Genomic DNA, 23383 nt, shown 5'->3' on the forward strand with positions numbered 1-23383 from the left:
TCTCTTTCCCCACTTCTATGCACAGTGTGGTCAGCTAGGGTTATCAGCTTCCCAGTGGGGCCTGGAGATCTCCCAGAATAACTCATCTCCAGATTACAGAGCTTATTTCCCCTGGAGAAAACGGATGCTTTGGATGGTGGGCTCTGTGGCATTAAGAACATAAGAGAAGCCATGTTGGCTCATGCCAGTGGCCCATCCAGTTCAACACTGTATCACACAGTGGCAAAAAAACCCAGGTGCCATCAGTGGGACCAGGACACTAGAAGCCTTCCCACTGTTGTCCCCCCCCCCCCCCCCCCCCAAGCACCAAGAATAAAGGGCATCACTGCCCCAGACAGAGTTCCAACAGTATGCTGTGGCTAATAGCCACTGATGGACCTCTGCTCCGGATATTTATCCAATCCCCTCTTGAAGCTGGCTATGCCTGTAGCCGCCGCCACCTCCTGCGGCAGTGAATTCCACGTGTTAATCACCCTTTGGGTGAAGAAGTACTTCCTTTATTTATCCATTCTAACTCAGCTGCTCAGCAGTTTCATTGAGTGCCCAATGTATTGTGAGAAAGGGAGAAAAGGACTTCTTTCTCTGCCATCTGTATCCCATGCATAATCATGTCAACCTCTATCATGTCACCCCTCAGTCGACATTTCTCCAAGCTAAAGCTAAAACTTGTACCCTGTTGATGTCCCTGTCCGCCCTGGTCTCCATCCCCAATTCTCCATGTGTTTCCTAATCTGGATCTGGCAACTCTAATTCCCCTGGGGAAAATGGCTGCTTTGGAAGGTGGACTCCATAGCATTATACCCCCATTCTCTTCAGGCTCCACCCCCAAACCTGCAGGAATTCCCCATCCCAAAGTTGGCAACCCTATGCTCGGTTCTGGCCCCAGTGGGTGCCTGAGTGCTCAATACCCCTACCCACCATTGGGGTGTCTGCTGAAAATGACAACCCTGTGTTGAGTTCACTGTCTATAGCAGGTAACACAGGTTGCCTCGTGCCTGGGTGTCATTATGATATCCCCCCCACATCCCCAGTGATATGCGGCATGAGGGCAATAATGCGGCTGTACAGAATTAAGAGAAGCCTTGCTAGATTAGGCTAATGGCCCATCCAGTCTAACACTCTGGGTCACACAGTGGCCAAAACCCAGGTGTCACCAGGAGGTCCATCAGTGGGGCTAGGACACTAGAAGCCCTCCCACTGTTGCCCCTCCCAAGCACCAAGAATACAGAGCATCACTGTCCCAGACAGAGAGTTCCAACAATATGCTGTGGCTAATAGCCACTGATGGACTTCTGCTCCATATGTTTATCCAATCTCCTCTTGAAGCTGTCTATGCTTGTAGCTGCCACCACCTCCTGTGGCAGTGAATTCCACATGTTAACCGCCCTTTGGGTGAAGAAGTACTTCCTTTTATCCGTTCTAACCTGACTGCTCAGCAATTTCATGAGTTCTTGCATTGTGAGAAAGGGAGAAAAGTATCATGCCACCCCTCAGTCGACATTTCTCCAAGAATTGGCTATTGTGTTGGGTAAACTGATGCACCGTGAGGAGGTATCCCAGAATCCTCCTCTTGTTTCTCACAGACAACTCCATCTGGTCAAACGTTCCTCGAAGGTAGGAAGCTCGAAAGCTACGATTCTACCAAAAAGACAGGCGTATTCCTGAAGGACTCATTTTCTGATTGATTGGAAGGGGTTTTTGGGGGTGGGTTGGAAGCAAACAACAAAATAAAGGAAAGATTTCTGCTGTGCTTTATAAATAGCAAATAAACATGTGAAGAGTCCCTAATTCATTCCCACCTACTTGCATTAAAAACAGTTCCCTGTGGGGGCTTTTTCATCCTGTATCCTGTTTTATTGCCTTCCTTAACAGGATCTTTAGTTTTGCTTCCCAATAAAGCCCTCCTAATAATTTTTTCCCTTGCCCTTTCAGTTGCGTCCTTCCTGAAGACTGGGATTATACATTCAACACAGTTAGGTGATGATGTGGCATCAACATATGTGTGAATAAGCTTTTCCCCACATGCATGGTGGGGTTTGAATGGTTCCACCGTAAAAAACAAGACGCCCCACAAATGGAAAACTAGCTTTTCAGGGGGAATGAGCTCTTCTACTTGACTGTAGCTTTCTGCATGCGGGGAGTTATATTTGTTGGGCTTTTTTAACAAGGGAGGATTCAAATACAGAGCTCGCTCTGCAGTTTGGTCTAGTAAAGTCTGGGGTGGGGAGGACACAGTTTTGTCCCTTGAACCTGCTGAATGTATAAACTGAGCTGACGAGACAGAGGGTGTCCTCAGAAAGCTGAACTCGGTTCCCATTGAGTCCCTCAGCCTCTTGTTACCAGCCTAAGTGGAAATAATAATGGGCATAGGGTTTGAATGAGGATAAATTAAATATTGTAAAGCGTTTTGAGCATTAAGTGTACCACATAAAAGTTTAATAAGCGGACGCAGGAAGTTGCAAAGTGGACCAGCTTTTCTTGGCTTCTCTGCTCCCCCCCTCTTTTTCCTACAGAAGAAACGAGGTGGGAGGGGGCACTCATATTTGGATTGTAGCTGTACACTCCAGTTCCCTCCTGAATGTGACTGTACATTAAGAGTGAATGAAAGATGCCAGCAAAATTGTATGCGGAGAGGGCTCTATTTCTGGAGCAGAGGTTGCCATGTTTCCCCCCGTGAGGGCTCTTGTAACTTTTAATACTTGCTTAGCCACCAAGAATCGGGCTTCTCTCAGTATCCAATTAAATTTTTTGTGAGCAAAAAGCATAGGAGCACTGCCAGAATTTTTTTTTTTTAAAAAAAAGGTTGATAAGCTCACTCAACCCCGTTCCCTTTTACGCAACTTCGAAAGATGTGAGAATCCAGACCTGCCTTGACCCTGGAAAATCTGGCCTGCCTTCCTTCTCACAGCCTCAGCCTAGGCCTCTCTTGGGGAGACTTGGTGGAAGGTTTTCACAGCACTTTAAACTGTAGGGTTGTTGGAAGAAACCACGAGGCTTTGTCTGAGGGGAAAATGGCAGCTGGGTTAGAAGGGCAGTTCTGTCAGCACAAGGACTAGTCAGACATGTCTTGCGTGGGCCCCCTCTGTTCTCAGGGCCCCCACGCCCACTCAGGGAGGCACAGACCAAACTGCCCTCACCTCAGCTGCCGTATCCCTCAGTTAAGGACATGGTGTACCCTTCCCTTCCGACCACTCAAGCGCCGCCTCAAAATGGATTTGAAGTGCTGCAATTTTAAATCCCCTTTAAGTCTTGTCTTCTCAGTTTCCATCCCAGGCGAAAACTCCCAGGGTCAAGAATATAAACAGTTGAGCCCACCGCACCGTAAATTGCTTTTTGCTTTTTGATCCCAATCCCCCACCAAATTCTACATCCGAGGTTCCCCAACATGGTGCCCGTGAGCTCCATAGCACCACCCACCAACATTTCTTGTGGCATCCGTCAAGTATTTTTTTAGAAATGGGTGGCAAATCAGGTTCCTGCCCAGCAGGACTTCTGATTGACCATTCGAGATCTGATTGGCTGTACAGATTGTAATAAACACAATGCTGGTTTTATTATCTCACTCTTTTACAGTGTATCTTTTAAAAAATTAGTCCTCTTGTCTAATGTTCCCTTTAAGCATGTGAGGGAAAATTCTGATTTATGAGCTACTAGCATTAAAGTTGTGAGCTACTGCATAAATTAGTTTGCTCTGGGACCATTTTTCCTGAGCTAAGACAAAAATGTGTGAGCTGGAGGCTAAAAAACCATGAGCTAGCTCACACTAACTCAGCTTAGATGGAACACTGCTCTTGTCCCCTGGACTTGGGCTTCCTCTATGCGTGTTTTTGGTTGGCCTACCACCCAAAGGTGCCTACAGCCTCAAAAAGGTGTGGGGCTCTTGGTTTACAGTAGTTCTCCTATCCCTGTTTTCTCACAACAGCCTTGTGAGGTTAGGCCGAGAGAGTGTGTGCTTGGCTCAAAATTACCTCACAAGTTTCCTAGTAGGGTAGGGATTTGAACCTGGGTCTCCTGAGTTAAATACTACACCACTCTGCCAAATCTGTGACTTTGGGCAAGGCAATAATTTCTGTCAGAGCTGACCTGCCGCAACCTTTACCTCGGTTGCTTTTTACCTTATTTTCTTTCCCCTACTGAACCTGCCTGCCAATTTTTCTAAGGCCCCTAGGGCCATGCCCTTTAACAACAATGTGGTACGCAGACGTTTGCAGGTGATAATGTTTTTTCTTCACACTGTGAAAATTTTCACTCCCGATTTCGGCAGACCAAGCCGCCCCCATTAGAGGCGGAAAAGCAAGCCGGGCAGCTGTGGCATTCTAGCTTTGTTTCCCACCCCCTCCTCTGGGCAGTTGGCAACCCTGAGGCCTTTAATAACAGCACTGTGTAGACCTCTAAATCAGGTTTGCCAAACTGGCATCTGAAGACTGGCATTTCCCCCCTCCCCCTTCAACGCCACTGCTGTGGGTGAAGACCTGAGGCGGCACTTGAGTGGTGGGAAGGGAAGGGTACACCATGTCCTTAACTGAGGGAGATGGCAGCTGAGGTGAGGGCAGTTTAGTCTGTGCCTCCCTGAGTGGGCGTGGGGGCACTGAGAACAGAGAGGGCCCACGCAAGACATGTCTGACTAGTCCTTGTGCTGACAGAACCGCCCTTCTAACCCAGCTGCCATTTCCCCCCTCAGACAAAGCCTCGTGGTTTCTTCCCCCCTTCTGCCTGCTTAGCCACGAAAGGGCCGCGGGTCCCACGCTTCGCTGCTCACGTCAAAGGGAAAAACAATCTCTTGAGTTGCCACCCTGGCAACCCTGCTTGGGAAATTTAGGATTGTCGTTCTTTGTTTATTAGCCTTGCTGCTGTTTCTTTAACCTCGGCCTGAGGCATAGAAATTGAGCGGTTGATGCTTTTTCCAAGGCGAGAGGGCTAAATTTCTGTAGGCGTACCGGATGGCAGAGTGAGGGGGTAAAACCAGGCGAAGGGCACTTGTGGCCCCCTTAGTTTAAACAGAATATTGGGCTAGACCAACAGCTTCCAAATGTTAAAACCTCATAGAAAACAGTGTTTTCCTTGTCTAGGACCCCCCCCCCCCCGTGTGCTCGCCCTTGAGCAAAGATGATTCCGGGTGATTTTAGGATTAGTTCCCTCCTTTCCCCCTCAAGAATGAAAAGCACGCCTGAGAAATCTGCAGATTCTCTCCTCAATACGATCCTGGTAAATCAGTCATTCTCGCAGGGAAGCTTTCCTGCCATTACTGATCTCCTCCTCGGGGAACTCCCCGATAAGCTTCTTAGAAACCCCAGGGGGTCAGCAAAATACCACTGGGAAACCACCAGGCGCCTCTCAGAAACGTGGTCGTGACACACGCAGGAGAAGCCAGGCTTGAGCTGACTGGTGGAGACTAAAATGGCTGCCAGGCCAGTGGTCTGGATGGCCAGACCCAAGTCGGAGAAACTGGTACTGCCTCGAGTGCTTCCCTGAGGGAGATCAGGAGGGCTACGGGAAGAGTAGCATCATGGGCAGAAATGCAATGGCCGTGAAGGGATTTTGCATGAAGGGTGCCTCACAGCAGCCCGGAGGAGAACCCGTCGGCTCTTCTTTGTAAAAACCCTTTTTTCCCTGCCTCGGCTTGCGTCTCCTCATCCCCCGGAGTCGAGAGGGAGAGGGGAATGTGTCTGTTGCAGTTTGAACTTGGATGCAAATATTTCTTCAAATGTGCCGAGAATGCGAACGGGCGCTCATGAAATTCAATGAGGAGGCATTTGGCATTAAATATTCTGTTAAGCAATTCCTGAGAACAGAATCCAGGAATTCAATCTGTCGGGGAGAATTGCTCCCGATGCAATGCCGGGGCCCTTGTAACTTGAAAGGGAGTAGATGGTATCTGGGACGGAGGGCAGGTAGCACAATGGAAGTACTAACATGAACTATAAATAGGGTGTCCAACAAGTCTAGAGAATGATGGCTTGGCCCTTTTAGTAGAATCTAAGTGGGATATTATTTAACCGCATTCCATGAAAAGTGTCACCTGCCCATTTCCACATATTTAAATTTGACACAGAGTGGTAAAGAGCCCTGTGGTGCAGAGTGGTAAAGCTGCAGTGCTGCAGTCGGAGCCCTCTGCTCACAACCTGAGTTCGATCCCAGCGGAAGCTGGTTCAAATTGCTGGCTTGAGGTTGACTCAGCCTTCCATCCTTCCGAGGTCGGTCAAATGAGTCCCCAGCTTGCTGGGGGGAAAGCGTAGATGACTGGGGAAGGCAATGGCAAACCACCCCGTAAAAAGTCTGCCGTGAAAACATTGTGAAAGCAACGTCACCCCAGAGTCGGAAACGACTGGTGCTTGCACAGGGGACTACCTTTACCTTTAAACTTAGGTTAAATAGACAATACTTTTTTTTCTCCAGGCAGGCTGGCAACTGGGGTTGCCAACTTGTTATTGGTGGCTCAAGATCTCCTGGGTTTACAGCTGATCTCCAGGTGGCAGAGATCAGCTCACCTGGAGAAAATTGCCACATTGGAAGGTGGACTCTGTGGCATTCTACCGCATTGAGGTCCCTTCCCTCCCTAAATCCAAGGCTCTACCCCTAAATCTCTTGGTATTTTCCAACCCAGAGATGGCAACTCTAATTAGATGGTCTATAGCAGGGGTGGCCAAACTTGCTTAATGTATGAGCCACCTAAATAAACATCAGATGTTTAAGGGAGGGAGGAAAATAAATGGAGAGAGAGGAGGGAAGGAGAGGTGGAAAGAAAGCAACTTTAGCTTTACATGCATTCTGTATGGAGTTGGTTTGGTTTGGAGAAGTGATTTAAAGAGACCAATGTCCTCTCCAAGCCAGCTGACAGGGCGGTGGGGACTTCAGGAGCCACACAATATGTGTGGTAAAAGCCACGTGTGGCTTCCGAGTTGCAGTTTCACCATCTCTGCTCTATAGATTACTGTATCCCTAGGCTGTTGTCAAGGGAAGTAAGGAAGAGCTTTAAATACTTTGGAAAAAGAGACTGTCTTGAGCCTACATGCTTCCCCCACCATGGTTGCCAGCTCTACGTTGGTAAATACCTGGAGATTTTGGGGGCAGGCTTTGGGGAGGAGAGAAACCTCAGTGGGGTTCAATGCCATAGAATCCACCCTCCAAAGCAGCTCTTTTCTCCAGGGGAACTGGAAGGGGTGGAATTCTAGCAGGAGCTCCTTTGCATATTAGACCACACACCCCTGATGTAGCAAATCCTCCAAGAGCTTACAAAAAAGAGCCTTGTAAGCTCTTGGAGGATTGGCTACATCAGGGAGGTGTGGCCTAATATGCAAAGGAGCTCCTGATAGAATTCCACCCCTGCTGCCTGGAGATAAGTTGCAATAGTGGGAGAACTCCAGGTACCATTTGAGCGCCAGCAACCTTATCTTTGAATCTAATCTTGCTGCATTTATTCTGCAGAGGAGAAAATACTCTATGCATGCTCAGAGTTACTTTTCTCCATGATATCACTACAAAAGACAGAGCTGGTAATGGCCTCCGTTGGGAAATTGATGTGGTTCTAGCAGTGGAGCTTGGGTCTGACGCAAGCAAAAACTTCTGTTTTCTGTTGATGCCGTTCAAGAATTCGTACGGATCTGTGCATGAAACCAGTGTGCTGCTGTTCTGCCTGGAATCCCCTCCTACCCACCTCTGGAAAACCACTTTTTGCTCCAATCTTGTAGAATTTCCTATAGACATCATTTGCCATTTGTCGCACCCTCCAAACAAACATGCAGATTCTGATATGCATCCGGTGTTTTTCCCCAAAAGGAGGTAAATAGCATTCCGGTGGGGTCATTTCAGGTCAGGAAGGTGGCAGTGGGGCGTGGGGAAGGTTTAAACCTTCTCGTCCTCTTCCACAAAATACACTCCAAGCTTGACTTAGGGTTTTTTTTAACATCACATGTTTAAAAGGAAAGATGGATGATCTGGGGGCTTCATATACAGCATCCTCAGCCTTTTGCCTGGTTTGACCTGAAGAGCAGAATTTTATTTCCGTGGGCTTGGAAAGGGAGATTCCAGTTTGTGTCTAGTAGTAATAGTGCTCTCTGGGCTCCAACCTGCATTTCCTGTTTGCCATCTTTAGAAATCTCCTCTGTTTGGAAGGGGAGGAAGGGGCAGCCAGGTTAGGCAGGGTTGAAGAGCTGCAGATGGCTTTGCCTAGCAACGGCGGGCATCCTTGTTAGCAGCTTCCTGTCGCCCGGCAACGGTTGCCGCGTGGTACTGGAGAGCAGATTTCCTCGTTAACCTCGCCCAGTCTGTGTGCTTCTCCCATAGGGGTACTGGGATGGCGCTCCACTGCTGAGTTCTCGCTGTGCCAAGGCTGTGCATTCTTCGGGTATCCTCTGGGAGTTGTGCTTTGCCACCCCAGTTAATTTATTTTATCTTTATTTTGCTTTATTGATGTCCCACTTTTCTCCCTAGTGCCTTTCATTGTCCTCCTCTCGGTTTTATCCTCACAACAACCTTGTGAGGTAGGTTAGATGGAGAGGGTCTGATTGCCACATTCGGCAAGCTTTGATGGCGGAGTGGGGATTCAAACTTGAGTTCGTTGTCCTACACTTGATTTCCATTGTGACCTTGAGTCAGTCACAAGTTCTCACGGAGCTGTTCCTCTCAAGAGCAGTTTCTGTCAGAGCACTCTCAGCCCCACCTACCCCACAGGCAGGGTTCCCTCTAAGCTGAGTTAGCATGAGCTAGCTCACAGATTTTTAGCCTCCAGCTCACACATTCTTGACTTAGCTCAGAAAGGATGACCCTAGAGCACAATAATCTATGCAGTAGCTCACAAAGTAGAATTTTTGCTCAAAAGACTCCGCAACTTAGAGGGAAATTGCCCACAGGGTGTCTGCAGTGGGGAGGGGAAGGGAAACGAGATTGTAAGCTGCTCTGAGACACCTTCGGGTAGTGAAGGGCAGAGAATAAATCCAGTCACCTTCTCCTCTTCTTCTTTCTCCTCCTCTTCTTTATCTTCACTGCCACAGGAGGCCACAAGCATGGCCACCTTCAAGAGGGGGTTAGATAAAAATATGGAGCAGAGGTCCATCAGTGGCTATTAGCCACAGTGTGTGTGTGTGTGTGTGTGTGTGTGTGTGTATATATATATATTTGGCCGCTGTGTGACACAGAATGTTGGACTGGATGGGCCATTGGCCTGATCTAACATGGCTTCTCTTATGTTCTTATGTGACACAGAGTGTTGGACTGGATGGGCCATTGGCCTGATCCAACATGGCTTCTCTTATGTTCTTATGTGACACAGAGTGTTGGACTGGATGGGCCATTGGCCTGATCTAACATGGCTTCTCTTATGTTCTTATGTTCTTCCTCTTCCTCCTCCTCCTCCTCCTCCTCCTTTCTTCTCACGTTGAGAAAATAGAAGTTTGAGTCCAGTGGCACTTTTAAGACCAACGCAGTTTAATTCTGGGTATAAGCCTTCACATGCATGCACAGCTCTTTGGACTTCCATTGCTTCAAACCAACACAGCTACCCACCTGAATCTATTGTCAAGAAGATGCCCTTTGTGTATGTTCAGAAATACTCTTCTCTCCAGCCAGATGTGCGCATGTAGGAAATAAAAAATAATGCAGTCGAGAAGACTTGAGCTAAAAAGTTCGTTGGGGGGCTGAGGAGGGAAGCATTCTTTTAAAATGAAGCTCTAGTCAACTGGAGTATGATCCAAATAATCTAATTGGTGCTTACCTAGAAGCATAAAGAGTGCGATGTAGTGGTTGTAGTCCCTCGTTCGAATCCTCACTCTGCCATGGAAGCTTACAGGGTGACCTTGGGCCAGTCAGAGAATCATAAAACCATAGAGTTGGAAGGGATCGCCAGGGTTATCTAGTCTAACCCCCTGCACACATTCTGCCTAGCCTACCTCACAGGGTTGTTGTGAAGATAAAAAGATGAGAATGATAAACATGTGTTAATGATAATGAGATAATGATAGCGAGAATGATAAACATAAACATGTGAGCTGCTTTGGGTCTCCACTGGGGAGGAAGGCAAGATATAAATGAATAAATACAGGGCTATTGTAAGGCCGATACCCGAAATCTGAACTTCCCATTCAGGGCCAGCCATACCAAGATGCAAAGTAAAGCACTTTGCTTTGGGAAACAGGTCTTACAAAGGTGCATTTGCATGCCCTGACCTGGATGGCCCAGGATAGCTTGACCTTGTCAGCTCTCTTGGAAGCTAAGCCGGGTTAGTTTGGTTAGAACTTGGATGGGAGACCACCGAGGAAGTCCAGGGTTGCTACACAGAGGTAAGCAATGGCCAACCACCTCTGTTTGTCTCTTACCTTGAATACCCCGCAGCAGGGGTGTCAAACATGCAGATCGGGGGCCGAATCAGGCCCCTGGGCAACTCCTATCAGACCCCCAAGCAACTTGCTGTCATCTGCTTCCTTCTCCCTCTCTCTTGCTTCCTTCTGCGTAACAGCTTGCTTGGGGAGGAAGTGGGGAAGGCAGAGCATGTTTTCCCAGGCTCTCTCAATCACACAGCAGAGCTACTGAGCCAGAGCTACTGAGCCAAGCCACTCGACTTGCGGGGTGACATGATAGAGGTTTACAAGATAATGCATGGAATGGAGAAAGTAGAGAAAGAAGTACTTTTCTCCCTTTCTCACAATACAAGAACTCGTGAGCATTCGATGAAATTGCTGAGCAGACAGGTTAAACCGGATAAAAGGAAGTCCTTCTTCACCCAAAGGGTGATTAACATGTGGAATTCACTGCCACAGGAGGTGGTGGCGGCCACAAGTATAGCCACCTTCAAGAGGGGTTTAGATAAAAATATGGAGCACAGGTCCATCAGTGGCTATTAGCCACAGTGTATGTGTGTATATAACATTTTTTGCCACTGTGTGACACAGAGTGTTGGACTTGATGGGCCGTTGGCCTGATCCAACATGGCTTCTCTTATGTTCCCTTCTATTGGCTGAGGCTCCCCTCCCCCGTCCCCTGGGGAAGGAAGGAAAGAGCCAGAGCTTCCTTTGGCCAGTTCCCTGGATCCCATGGGAGAAATACAAAGAAAGCACCTTGAAGACCAAGTGCTAACATTTTAAGCATGTTTTAAGTTTTTTTTAAAAAATATTTAATTGTGTTTGTGTCCTTTAAAAAATTTATATCTCTGCTACCTAATCTTAAATAGGTACACGCATGGCCCAGCACGACATGGCCCGGCCCAACAAGGTCTCATTTATGTCAGATTCGGCCCTCATAACAAATGAGTTTTACACTCTTGCCCTACAGGGTCACCGTAGGCTGTGACTTGACAACAAAATAAATATATGAATAATAACAGAGCCCCTGCCTCTGTCACAGAAATCTCTGGTCTGGAGTGGCGGCATCGTTTCTGACCTTCAGCTCCAGGCACAAAAAGCATCTACAGCCGCCTTTGTTAACCCACCGATCTAATCCAGCACTCTTGAGGGTTGCCTAGAAGGGAGAATTCCACAAGAAATTCTGCTTTCCCCGCCTGTTGCCATGCCGCTGTGAGGAGCAAAGCTACGCTTGGTTCCAGTGTGCCGGAGACTGATCCCTTGCGCACCCTGTAAGAGCAAAAGAAGAACCCCGCTTTCCAGGAGGGGCACTGTGAAGCCCCCAGGAAGCCTAGAAACTGAACGTTAAGGCTATACACTGCTTTCCTGTTTTCCTTCCGGCAAACTATGATTCAGAAGCATTCCGTCTCTGAACACAACCAGGCCTCTCTTTTTAGAAATTAGCCCATGCTGGGTTCAGCCGCCAGGTTTCTACCTACAGGAATCTTTTCTCCAGCCCTTTGCAACGCGTTTTGATGGATAACACCTTGGCCAGTGTTAATGCGTTTCTGCCTGCCCCCCATATGTTGATGACACCCCTCGTGCCCCTTGACAAGGGGCAGGAGAGTACGACACGGTTTCCCCTTTGGTAGACCTCGGGCCGCGCCCGTCGCCTGTGGAGCGGAGGCTGAGCGAAGATAAATATTAATGCTCAAGGTGAACGCGGCATAAGGACGGGGAGGGAAATCTTGCTGACTCAGTCCAACGGAAGACAGGCATCAAATTGTAAAGGGGGGGGGGGGAAGGATTGTCGATCCCTCTGCAGCGCCAGCCGTTGGAAGGATGCCCAGGGCTTGGGCGTCGCCCCCACCAGGGGGTGCTGTGCCGCAGAGAGCAAATCAGCAAGGTCTTCCGTTTGAAGGTGGCAGAGGAGGAGTGGCTATGGATGGAGGGGAAAGGCGGGAGGTTCCGGGTGAAATACGGCGTAGGGGGAAGGTCAGTAGGGCGAGCCGAGCCCTATTGAGTTTGGGGATGGGATTGCCAGGTTCCAGGGGGGTGACCAAAGAACTGCAGCTAGTGTTCCAGTAGGGTTGCCAGTCCCCAGGTGGGGGCAGGGAATCCCCCAGTTTGGAGGCCATCCCTCCACTTCAGGGTCATCAGAAAGCTGGGGTAGGGGAGGAAGGAAATGTTTGCTGGGTAACCCATTATTCCCTAGGGAGACCAATTCCCATAGGTATAATGGAGAATCAATCCACGGATATCGGGGGCTCAGGGGGGGACTGTTTCATGAGGTAGAGGCACCAAATTTGCAGCATAGCATCCAGTACCTCTCCTCAAAACACCCTCCAAGTTTCAAAAGGATTGGACCACGGGGTCCAATTCTATGAGCCCCTAAAGAAGGTGCCCTTATCCTTCATTATTTCCAGTGGAGAGAAGGCATTTAAAAATGTGTGGTCCCTTTAAATACGATAATTAGAACTCCCTTTGGAGTTCAATTATGCTCGCCACAACCTTGCTCCTGGCTCCACCCCCAGTGTCTCCTGGCTGCACCCCCAGTGTCTCCTGGCTGCACCCCCAAAGTATCCAGATATTTCTTAAATTGGACTTGGCAACCCTATCTTCTGGTGACAGAGAGCTGTTCCCCCTGGAGAAAATGGATGCACTGGAAGATAAGATCACATGGTGCTGTCACCCACTGACATCTCTCCCCTCCCCAAACCCTGCCCTTCATAGGCTCCACCCCCCAAAAAAATTTCCCGGAATTTCACAGCCCAGAGCTGGGAATGCTGTTTGGGGAAGCAGGGAGACTGTACATGGGAGGGGGGAGATAAAAAGGGGGAGTATGCAGAGGGGGCTTTCTGTGGGGGGCATTAAAGTGGGGGAGTGGGAGATAAGGACTGAGTACCCAGGGCTTTTTTTTGGTAGCAGGAACTCCTTTGTATATTAGGCCACGCCCCCCTGATGTAGCCAATCCTCTTGGAGCTGACAGTAGACCTTATACTAACAGCCCTGTAAGCTCTGAAAGGATTGGCTACATCAGGGAGGTGTGGCCTAATATGCAAAGGAGTTCCTGCTACAAAGAAAAGCCCTGTGAGTACCTCAGGGGCAGACTTGGGGCAGGTGCCTAATCCCAGACCGGTTTCAGGATTCGTGCGGCATCAGGTGCGACCTCCCTGGAGTGTTTTGTGGGAAAGAGAACTGTCGTTCTGCTGCTGAGTGTTTGCTGTTGTCCCCTTCCTTCTCTTTTGCTGTGATGCAAAAGAAATCTTGCCAGAAGACAGGGGTACAGAAAGAAAAGGATCAGTGGAGGAAGAGGGTAGCAAGGTTGGCGTCTGCCACCTTGTTGCATTTGAGGGTGCAGGCCTGAGGTACTCTCTGTGGCTCGGGAAGTACCACATTCAGGATTACCACCCCACCAAAAGAGCCACGCTTACTTCCAAATGTGCCGTGTGACGCAAGGAATGAATGGGCACAGGAGAGCCAGTTTGGTGCAGTGGTTAATTACGCAGACTCTTATCTGGGAGAAACAGGTTTGATTCTCCACTCCTCCACTTGCAGCTGCTGGAATGGCCTTGGTTTAGCCATAGCTCTCGCAGGCAGAGCTGTCCTTGAGAGAGCAGCTGCTGTGAGAGCCCTCTCAGCCCCACCCACCTCACAGGGTGTCTGTTGTGGGGGGAGATTTTAAGCCGCTCTGAGTCTTTGATTTGGAGTGAAGAGCGGGGGGTATATCCGCAGTCGTTGTCGTCTTTTGGGGGGTAGAGACAGGTATTCCAGTGCAGGATGTCATTTCCGGCAAAAAAGATTCCAAAGTAACGCCATGATGTCAGGATGCTCTAGGATTAGCCCCCAAGTCTCTGGTTAAACAAAAAGGTTTTGGGTGAATCCTAGAGTGTGTGTGTCACTCTAGGATTCAGCACAGTGTCAGCACAGTGTCACTTGTGGTCCCCCCTCCCAAGAAATGAAGATGTGCGCCAGCATGATGCCCCCTCAGGGCTGACCCTAGACCGTCTGGCACCCTAGACAAGGCTAAGTTCTGGAGCCCCCGTCCAATGATAACCTCACCATGTCACATGGGTGGGGGCAGCCAATTAGGTACCCCCAGAAGGCTGACGCCATAGGCAATTACCTAATTTGCCTAATGTCAGGGCCGGCCTTGTACCCCCTTTGCCACAGATACCCTTTGAAGGTGCTGGCAGGTTGCTGGGGGGATTGCTGGGAGCTCCCCTGTTGTAGCAAGGACCTGGCACTCCCTGGGCATTGCCCGCTTTCCTGAAACACAAGGAGGGTGTCACAGTGGGGGATGGTGGTCACATCACAGAACCTCGTCTGGCTGCTGATACAGATTTGTGAGGTTTTTAAAATTTACGTTATTTATAGTTTTGACGAGCCCCGTGGCGCAGGGTGTTAAAGCTGCAGTACTACAGTCCTCAGCTCTGCTCACGACCTGAGTTCGATCCCCGGTGGAAGCTGGGTTTTCAGGTAGCCACCTCGAGGTTGACTCAGCCTTCCATCCTTCCGAGGTCGATAAAACGAGTACCCAGCTTGCTGGGGGGGGGGGGGGAATGTAAATGACTGGGGAAGGCAATGGCAAACCACCCCGTAAAAGGTCTGCCATGAAAACGTTGTGAAAGCAATGTCACCCCAGAGTTGGAAACGACTGGTGCTTGCACAGGGGACCTTTCCTTTCCTTTTCCTATTTATAGTTTGCCTTTCTCATTGGGACTCTGGGTAGAACAAATCAGGACCATGGACAGAGTACAGGACATCCTCAAGATGGTGCAGTAGGCAGCTGACTTACAGAGACCTGGAAGATCAACCTGAGGCCACTGCTGGGCAAAGTTCTGTCCACTCTACCTGGTGGAATCTTGCAAAACAAGATTGGAGCATCAGGCCCCAGCGAACTGTTGGGTGTAATGGTTAAGAGTGGCAGGCACTCATCTGGAGCATCAGGTTTGATTCCCCACTTCTCCATTTGCAGCTGCTGGTGTGACCTTGGATAAGTCACAGTCCTCTCCGAGGTGTTCTCTCCGAGCGCTGTCGGGCCACCTATCTCGCAGGGTGTCTGTTGTGGGGAGAGGAAGGGAAGGAGGTTGTAAGCCACTCTGAGACTCCAAGTGAAGGGCAGGGTATAAAGCCTCCTCCTCCTTCTCCTCAGTTTGGTGCGGTGGTTAAGTTTGCGGACTCTTCTCTGGACGAACTGGGTTTGATTCCCCACTCCTCCATTAGCAGCTGTTGGAATAGCCTTTGGTCAGCCACAGCTCTCGCAGGAGTTGTCCTTGAAAGGGCAGCTGCTGTGAGAGCCCTCTCAGTCGCACTCACCGCACGGGGTGGAAGGATAAAGGGGGAGGAAGACAAAGGAGGTTGTGAGCTGCTTTGAGATTCAGAGTGGAGGGCAGGATATAAAACCAATGTCGTCTTCGTCTCCTCCTTCTCCTTCTTCATATGAAGCTGCCTTCTACTGAATCAGACCCTGGGTCCATCAAAGTAAGTATTGTCTACTCAGACTGGCAGCGGCTCTCCAGGGTCTCAAGCTGAGGTTTTTCATGCTTATTTGCCTGGACCCTTTTTAGTTGGAGATGCCCAGGATTGAACCTGGGACCTTCCGCTCACCAAGCAGATGCTCTACCACTGAGCCACCGTCCCTCCCCTATCAGAAAAGAGGGAGAAAAATATTTCTCCTCCTCCTTAACTGTACTGTTCAGGGACAGGTGCTCAGTTGTAAGGGGCGTTGTTGTTATCGCATCCGGCATGGAGAAGCTGCACTGAACCCCGTAGCGTCTGTGCTGTACGCTGGAAACATATTTGAAGGATTGCCTCCTATCATGTGTCCCTCTGCGCCAATTTGTAGTAGTCGGGCAGCCATCTGTTGGCTATTCCACCGCTCAGGGTGGCCCACCTGGCACTGACCACTGTCTGGTAGTGTTGCCGTTCTCCAGGTGGGGCCTCCAGATCTGCCAGAATTGCTACTGAGCTTCAAAGATCAGTTCATATGGAGAAAGCAGCTGCTAGGGAGGATGGAGTCCATGGCATTATACCCCACTGACGTCACTTCTCTCTATAAACCCTGCCCTTTTCAGGCGACAACCCTAAATCTCCAGGAATTTCTCAACCCAGACTTTGGAACCTTAGAGCCAGAGCCTTTTCTGTCGTGGCTCCAGCTCTGTTGATTGGGCTCCCACCAGGGGTGGAATTTTAGCAGGAGCTCCTTTGCATATTAGGCCACACACCCCTGATGTAGCCAATCCTCCTGGAGCTTACAAAAAAGAACCTTGTAAGCTCTTGGAGGATTGGCTACATCGAGGGTGTGTGTGGTCTAATATGCAAAGGAGCTCCTGCTAGAATTCCACCCCTGGGTTCCCAAAGAGGTGTGAGGGGTCCCCTCCTTGGAGATCTTCAGGAAGCACTGCAAGGCCTGTCTGTTTGCCAGGGTTTTCAAGGAGGGTTGACTTGGCAGGCATGGTTTAAGGCAGGATTGGGGGAGCAGAATTGAGTTCTGCTCCTTTGTTTTGGATTTTAACTGAAAAATGCAGCTGTCGGCCACTCTGTGAGACAGGATGCTGGACTAGACAGACCACTGGTCTGATCCAGCAGGGCTCTTCTGATGCTCTTCTCAGGGGAAGGCCTCAGCCTCTCTGCCCTGTTGTTGGCCCTCTAGAGGAACTGGTTGGCCTCTATGTGAGACAGGATGCTGGACTAGAGGGACCACTGGTATGACCCAGCAGGGCTCTTCTGATGCTCTTCTCAGGGGAAGGTCGCAGCCTCTCTGCCCTGTTGTTGGCCCTCTAGAGGAACTGGTTGGCCTCTGTGTGAGACAGGATGCTGGACTAGAGGGACCACTGGTATGACACAGCAGGGCTCTTCTGATGCTCTTCTCAGGGGAAGGTCTCAGCCTCTCTGCCCTGTTGTTGGCCCTCTAGAGGAACTGGTTGGCCTCTATGTGAGACAGGATGCTGGACTAGACAGACCACTGGTCTGATCCAGCAGGGCTCTTCTGATGCTCTTCTCAGGGGAAGGCCTCAGCCTCTACCCTGTTGTTGGCCCTCCAGAGGAACTGGTTGGCTTCTATGTGGGACAGGATGCTGGACTAGAGGGACCACTGATCTGATCCAGCAGGGCTCTTCTGATGCTCTTCTCAGAGGAAGGCCTCAGCCTCTGCCCTGTTGTTGGCCCTCTAGAGGAACTGGTTGGCCTTTATGTGAGATAGGATGCTGGACTAGAGGGACCACTGGTCTGACCCAGCAGGGCTCTTCTTAGGTTCTTGCGTGCACTCTCCTGGCTTCCTGTGAACTATGCAAAGCGGAACTATTTAAAGAGGGTTTTTCTGCGCACGTAATAGGGTTGCAGTGTACAGAATTGATCTCACAAACTTAACTTGGACAAATGTTTGGTCCTTCTGATCTATAGTGCTCTCTATAGTGCGTCGTAAGTGGGATCCTGTTATACAATTTCTATACTGCTTAACGTGTCCTTGTGAATACTCATGCTGTGCTTTCTGGTGGTTCCAGATTTCTCATAAGAACGTAAGAGGAGCCATGTTGGATCAGGCCCATCCAGTCCAACACTCTGTGTCACACAATAGCCAAAAAAACCCCAAGTTCCATCAGGAGGTTCACAAATGGGACTGGAAGCCCCTCCACTTTGCCCTCCCCCCCCCCCCCAAGCACCAAGAATACAGAGCATCACTGCCCCAGACAGTTCCAATAATATGCTATGGCTAATAGCCACTGATGGGCCTCTGCGCCAATCCCCTCTTGAAGCTGGCTATGTTTGAAGCTGCCACTACCTCCTGTGGCAGTGAATTCCACATGTTAATCACCCTTTGGGTGAAGAAGGACTTCCTTCTATCCGTTTTAACCTGACTGCTCAGCAATTTCATTGAATGCCCACGAGTTCTTGTATTGTGAGAAAGGGAGAAAAGGACTTCTTTCTCTACTTTCTCCATCCCATGCATAATCTTGTAAACCTCTATCATGTCACCCTGCAGTCAACGTTTCTCCAAGCTAAAGAGCCCCAAGCGTTTCAACCTTTCTTCATAGGGAAAGTGTTCCAACCCTTTAATCATTCTAGTTGCCCTTTTCTGGACTTTTTCCAATGCTATAATATCCTTTTTGAGGTGTGGTGATCAGAATTGTACACAGTATTCCAAATGAGACCGCACGATCGATTTATACAGGGGCATTATGATACTGGCTGATTTGTTTTCAATTCTCTTCCTAATAATTCCCAGCATGGCATTGGACTTTTTTTTATTGCCATCACACACTCTCTTGACATTTTCAGTGAGTTATCTACCACGACCCCAAGATCTCTCTCTTGGTCAATCTCTGCCAGTTCACACCCCATCAACTTGTATTTGTAGCTGGGATTCTTGGCCCCAATGTGCATTACTTTGCACTTGGCCACACTGAACATCTGCCATGTTGACGCCCACTCACCCAGCCTCAACAGTTCCCTTTGGAGTGCCTCACAATTCTCTCTGGTTCTCACCACCCTGACCAATTTAGTATCATCTGCAAACTTAGCCACTTCACTGCTTACTCCCAACTCCAAATCATTAATGAACAAGTTAAAGAGCATGGGACTCAGTACTGAGCCCTGCGGCACCCCACTGCTTACTGTCTTCCACTGCAAAGATTGCCCATTTATACTCACTCTCTGTTTCCTATTAATTAGCCAGTTTTTGATCCACAAGAGGACTTGTCCTTTTACTCCATGACTCTTGAGTTTACTAAGGAGCCTGTGATGAGGAACTTTATCAAAAGCTTTCTGGAAGTTAAGGTAAACAACATCTATTGGGTCCCCTTTGTCCACATGTTTGTTCACCCTCTCAAAGAACTGTAACAGGTTAGTGAGGAAAGATCTTCCCTTACAGAACCCATGCTGAGTCTTCCTCAGTAACTTGTATTAATCATTGTGCCTACTCATTCTGTCCTTGATAATGGTTTCTACCAACTTTTTCAGTATTGAAGTCAGACTGACTGGCCTGTAATTTCCCGGATCTCCTCTGGAACTCTTTAAAGATGGGGGTGACATTTGCTACCTTCCAGTCCTCAGGAACAGAGGCAGATTTCAATGAAAGATGACATATTTTTGTCAGAAGATCCACAAGTTCACCTTTGAGTTCTTTCAGAACTCTTGGATGTATGCCATCTGGACCTGGTGCCTTATTAGTTTTTAATTCGTCAATCAGTTGTAGGATCTCCTCTCTTGTTACCTCAATCTGACTCACGTCTTTCAACACCCCTTTCAAAATTAGCGGTTCTGGAGTGGGCAAACACTTCTCATCTTCCACAGTGAAGACGGAGGCAAAAAATGCATCCAGCGTCTCAGCCATTTCCCTATCCTCCTTCAGTAATCCTTTTACCCCTTGGCCATCCAAGGGCCCCTCTGCCTCCCTGACTGGTTTCCTGCTTCTAATATATTTGAAGAAATTTTTATTGTTGGTCTTTATGTTTTTTTTCTATATGCTCCTCATAGTCCCTTTTTGCCTGCCTGATCACAGTCTTGTATTTGATTTGCCACAGTCTGTGTTCCCATTTATTAATCTCACTTGGACTAGCTTTCCACAGCTTAAAGGAATCCTTCTTACCTTTTACAGCTTCCATTACTTTGTTTATTAACCATGCAGACCTTTTCTTATATCTGTTTGTGTCTTTCCTAACTTGTGGTATATATTTTATCTGAGCTTCTAGGATTGTAGTTTTAAATAGTCTCCAAGCTTACCCAAAGGTTTTGTATTTACCTTTCCTTTTAATTTCCTCTTCACATGCCTCCTCATCCCTGAGAATTTACCCCTTTTAAAGTTAAAAGTAGTTGTCCATCCATCTCCTCTTTGGCCATCCCCTTCTTCCTTTTGCCTTCTGTCTTTTTCAGCGTCAGGGTCTTCTCCAGTGAGTGCTCTCCTTTTAAAGTTAAAAGTGGTTGTGCTGGTCTTTTGGGGCAACTCCCTATTTATACAAATGGCAAAATCAATAACGTTATGGTCACTGCTCCCAAGCGGTGCAGTCCTAATCCTAATGCATTGGTTATTGAATGTTCCATTTTGTTGATTGACAGGGCATGTTTTATGGCAGGAACTCCTTTGTATATTAGGCCACACACCCCTGATGTAGCCAATCCTCCTGGAGCTTACAGTAGGCCCTGTACTAAGAGCCCTGTAAGCTCCTGGAGGATTGGCTACGTAAGAGGGGTGTGGCCTAATATGCAAAGGCGTTCCTGCCACAATGAAAGCCCTGATTGTACTGACTTGATATGTGTCATCTTGCCTTGAATCTATATGAGAAAGATGGAATATAAGTAACAAGTTTGAATCTAGAGGCACCTTTAAGACAAACAAAGTTTAATTCTGGGTATAAACTTCCGCGCACATGCACACTTCTTCAAATACCTCATTGTGTGCGTTCGTGTTTTTTTCAGATTCTTCTTTATTTGAAGAAGTGTGCATGCACATGAAAGCTTATCCCAGAATTAAACTCTGTGTTAAAAGGCACCACTGGACTCAGAGTTTTTTTTTTTGTAGCAGGAACTCCTTTGCATATTAGGCCATACCCCCCTGATGTAGCCAATCCTTCAAGAGCTTACAGGGCTTTTCTTACCGGGCCTACTGTAAGCTCCAGGAGGAGTGGCTGCATCAGGGGTGTGTGGCCATTCAGACTGACACGATGATCCACTGTGAATTCAATAAAAAGATAAGAAATCTCACATGGGTCGTTTCTGTCTCCTGCCTGCAGGTGGCAGCGCAGAGGCCACGGCCGAACTTTCTCCATGAGGAGGGGTAGAAGATGCCGGCTTTGCCCGCACTGCTGCTGCTGCTGATTCTCGGCTATGCCCACAAGAGTGCCGAAGTGCTGTCTTCACTGCGCATGGGTAAGAAGAACCCCATTGGATAAAATGCAGAGGAGGGCGGCCAAGATGATTTGGGGGCGGGGGGCGGGGGTTGGAGCTAGGGTTGCCAAGTCCAGTTCAAGAAGTATCTGGGGACTTTGGGGGCGGAGCCAGGAACAAGGTGGTGACAAGCAGAACTGAACTCCAAAGGGAGTTCTGGCCATTCCCATTTAAAGGGACTGCACACCTTTTTAAACACTGTTGTCTCCATTGGAAATAATGAAGGATAGGGGCACCATCTTTGGGGGCTCATAGAATTGGACCCCCTGGCCCAATCCTTTTGAAACTTGGCGAGTGTTTTGAGGAGAAGTACTGTGTGCTATGCTGAAAATTTGGTGCCTCTACCTTAAAAAACAGACCCTCTGGAGCCTCAGATGCCCACGGATCAATTTTCCATTATACCCTATGGGAATTGGCCTCCCTAAGAAATAATGGAGTGCCCAGCAGACATTTCCCTCCCTCTCCCCTTTCTGATGACTTTGAAGTGGGGAGAGGGCCTCCAAACCAGAGGATCCCCTGCCGCCGCTGGGGATTGTTGCAACCCGAAGAGAGTAACGTGAAACGAAGCACAGGTACACAGCCAAAGGCATCCACGTCAAAAGAAACCTCCATAATTTAAATGATTTATATAATGAAAAATTACTTATCGTCAAAACACGTATATGAAGAACATCAACAAGGTGCAAGTAGGAACCACTCCCATATCCAGTTCAAATACTCATAGCTGATAGTTCATTCTTTCAGTTTCAAAAATCCAGGATGTGGTATAATAAGCCGTAGAGTGGAATGGAGTCCAACGCTCCAAATCCTCTTCTAGCCAGCGGAAAAGATGGAAGCAGCAAGGCAAAAGTACGCAACAGGGATGCGCTCAATGTTTCACACGGGGCTTCTACCAGCTTCAAACAACAATTAATTCAGAATGGAGACCAACGCTCCAACCATTCTGCAGACAAGAAACGGCTGGAAATAAAGTGCCCTGGAGCTTCCAGACGGTGCTCAGGAAAGGGGTGGGCTATGGGCTCCCAGGGAGCGTCTGGAACACTCATGCATCCCATCCGCAGCTCCCTGGGCCCTCTCCGGGTGCTTCCCGGCTTTTCAGATGGCTGCGGAGGCACCTCGGAGGTGCCCCAGCAAAAAGGCACCACTTTCAAAGGGGTGCCTTTTCAAGCTGGCTCCCAGCAAGCCGGGGACGGGACGAGGACAGGAGGCAGATGTGCACATGTGGACGCGCTATTTTGGCCCGCCTGCCTCCCACCCCCTGGGCGGCTTTAAATGCCCATCTGTTCTCAGCCATGGGGAATCAGTCCATCAGTGGCTACTACTAGCCATAATCATAGAGTCATAGAAGTTGGGAGGGATCTCCACCAACGTTTCCTCTAAGCTGCGGAGTCTTGTGAGCTGAAATTCTACTTTGTGAGCTACTGGGATTAAAGTTGTGAGCTCCTGCATCAGTTAGTTTGCTCTGAGGCCATTTTTTGTGAGATAAGGCAAAAATGTGTGAGCTAAGAACTGTGAGCCAGCTGACACTTACTCAGCTTAGAGGGAACATTGATCTCCATGGTCATGTAGTCCAATCCCCTACACCAGGGGTGGCCAATGGTAGCTCTCCAGATGTTTTTTTGCCTACAACTCCCATCAGCCCCAGCCAGCACGGCCAATGGCTGGGGCTGATGGGAGATGTAGGCAAAAAAACATCTGGAGAGCTACCGTTGGCCTCCCCTGCCCTACACAATGCAGGAAACTCAGAAATACCACCACACACATACACACAGTCAGTGACCGCTGCTCCATATCCAATGACTGAGGGGAACCTCCACGCTCAGAGGCACGAATCCTCTGAATCCCAGAGCCAGGAGGCAACATCAGGGGAAGGCCTAGGCCTTTATGCCTTGTGGTTGGCTGCTCAGAGGAACTGGTTAACTGCTATGTAAGACAGGATGCTGGACGAGATGGACCCCTGGCCTGATCCAGCAGGGCTCTTCTGATGTTCTTTTAAGAGGCAGGCCTCCACACCCATCGTTGGTTCTCCGGAGGAACTGGTTGGCCACTGTGCTGAGTTAGATGGACTCTTGGTCTGATTCGACAGGGCACTTCTGATGTTCTTATGTCAGGGAGACTTTGCCGTGGGGCTGCTCGGTCAAGGTGGCAGAGCTGTAGGTGGTAGGAAGGAGCCACGAAGTTTGGGATCAGGGTGACCCTGGAAGTGATGAATGGCCTCTGAGAAGCTG

At 48.9% G+C, this 23383-nt stretch overlaps 1 protein-coding gene across 1 annotated transcript in view; it reads left to right on the forward strand.

Annotated features, from left to right (window-relative positions):
• GRIK5 (glutamate ionotropic receptor kainate type subunit 5) overlaps window positions 1-23383 on the forward strand; it is a 133572-nt gene that overhangs the window by 18726 nt on the left and 91463 nt on the right. The window contains exon 2 of the mRNA XM_060258644.1: window positions 21002-21137. Coding sequence (XP_060114627.1) covers window positions 21053-21137 — 85 coding nt within the window. The 5' untranslated portion in view covers window positions 21002-21052. The remainder of the gene's footprint in view (window positions 1-21001; window positions 21138-23383) is intronic.

Source organism: Heteronotia binoei, chromosome 17 (genome assembly GCF_032191835.1).
Source record: "Heteronotia binoei isolate CCM8104 ecotype False Entrance Well chromosome 17, APGP_CSIRO_Hbin_v1, whole genome shotgun sequence".
Taxonomy (NCBI): Eukaryota; Metazoa; Chordata; class Lepidosauria; order Squamata; family Gekkonidae; genus Heteronotia; species Heteronotia binoei.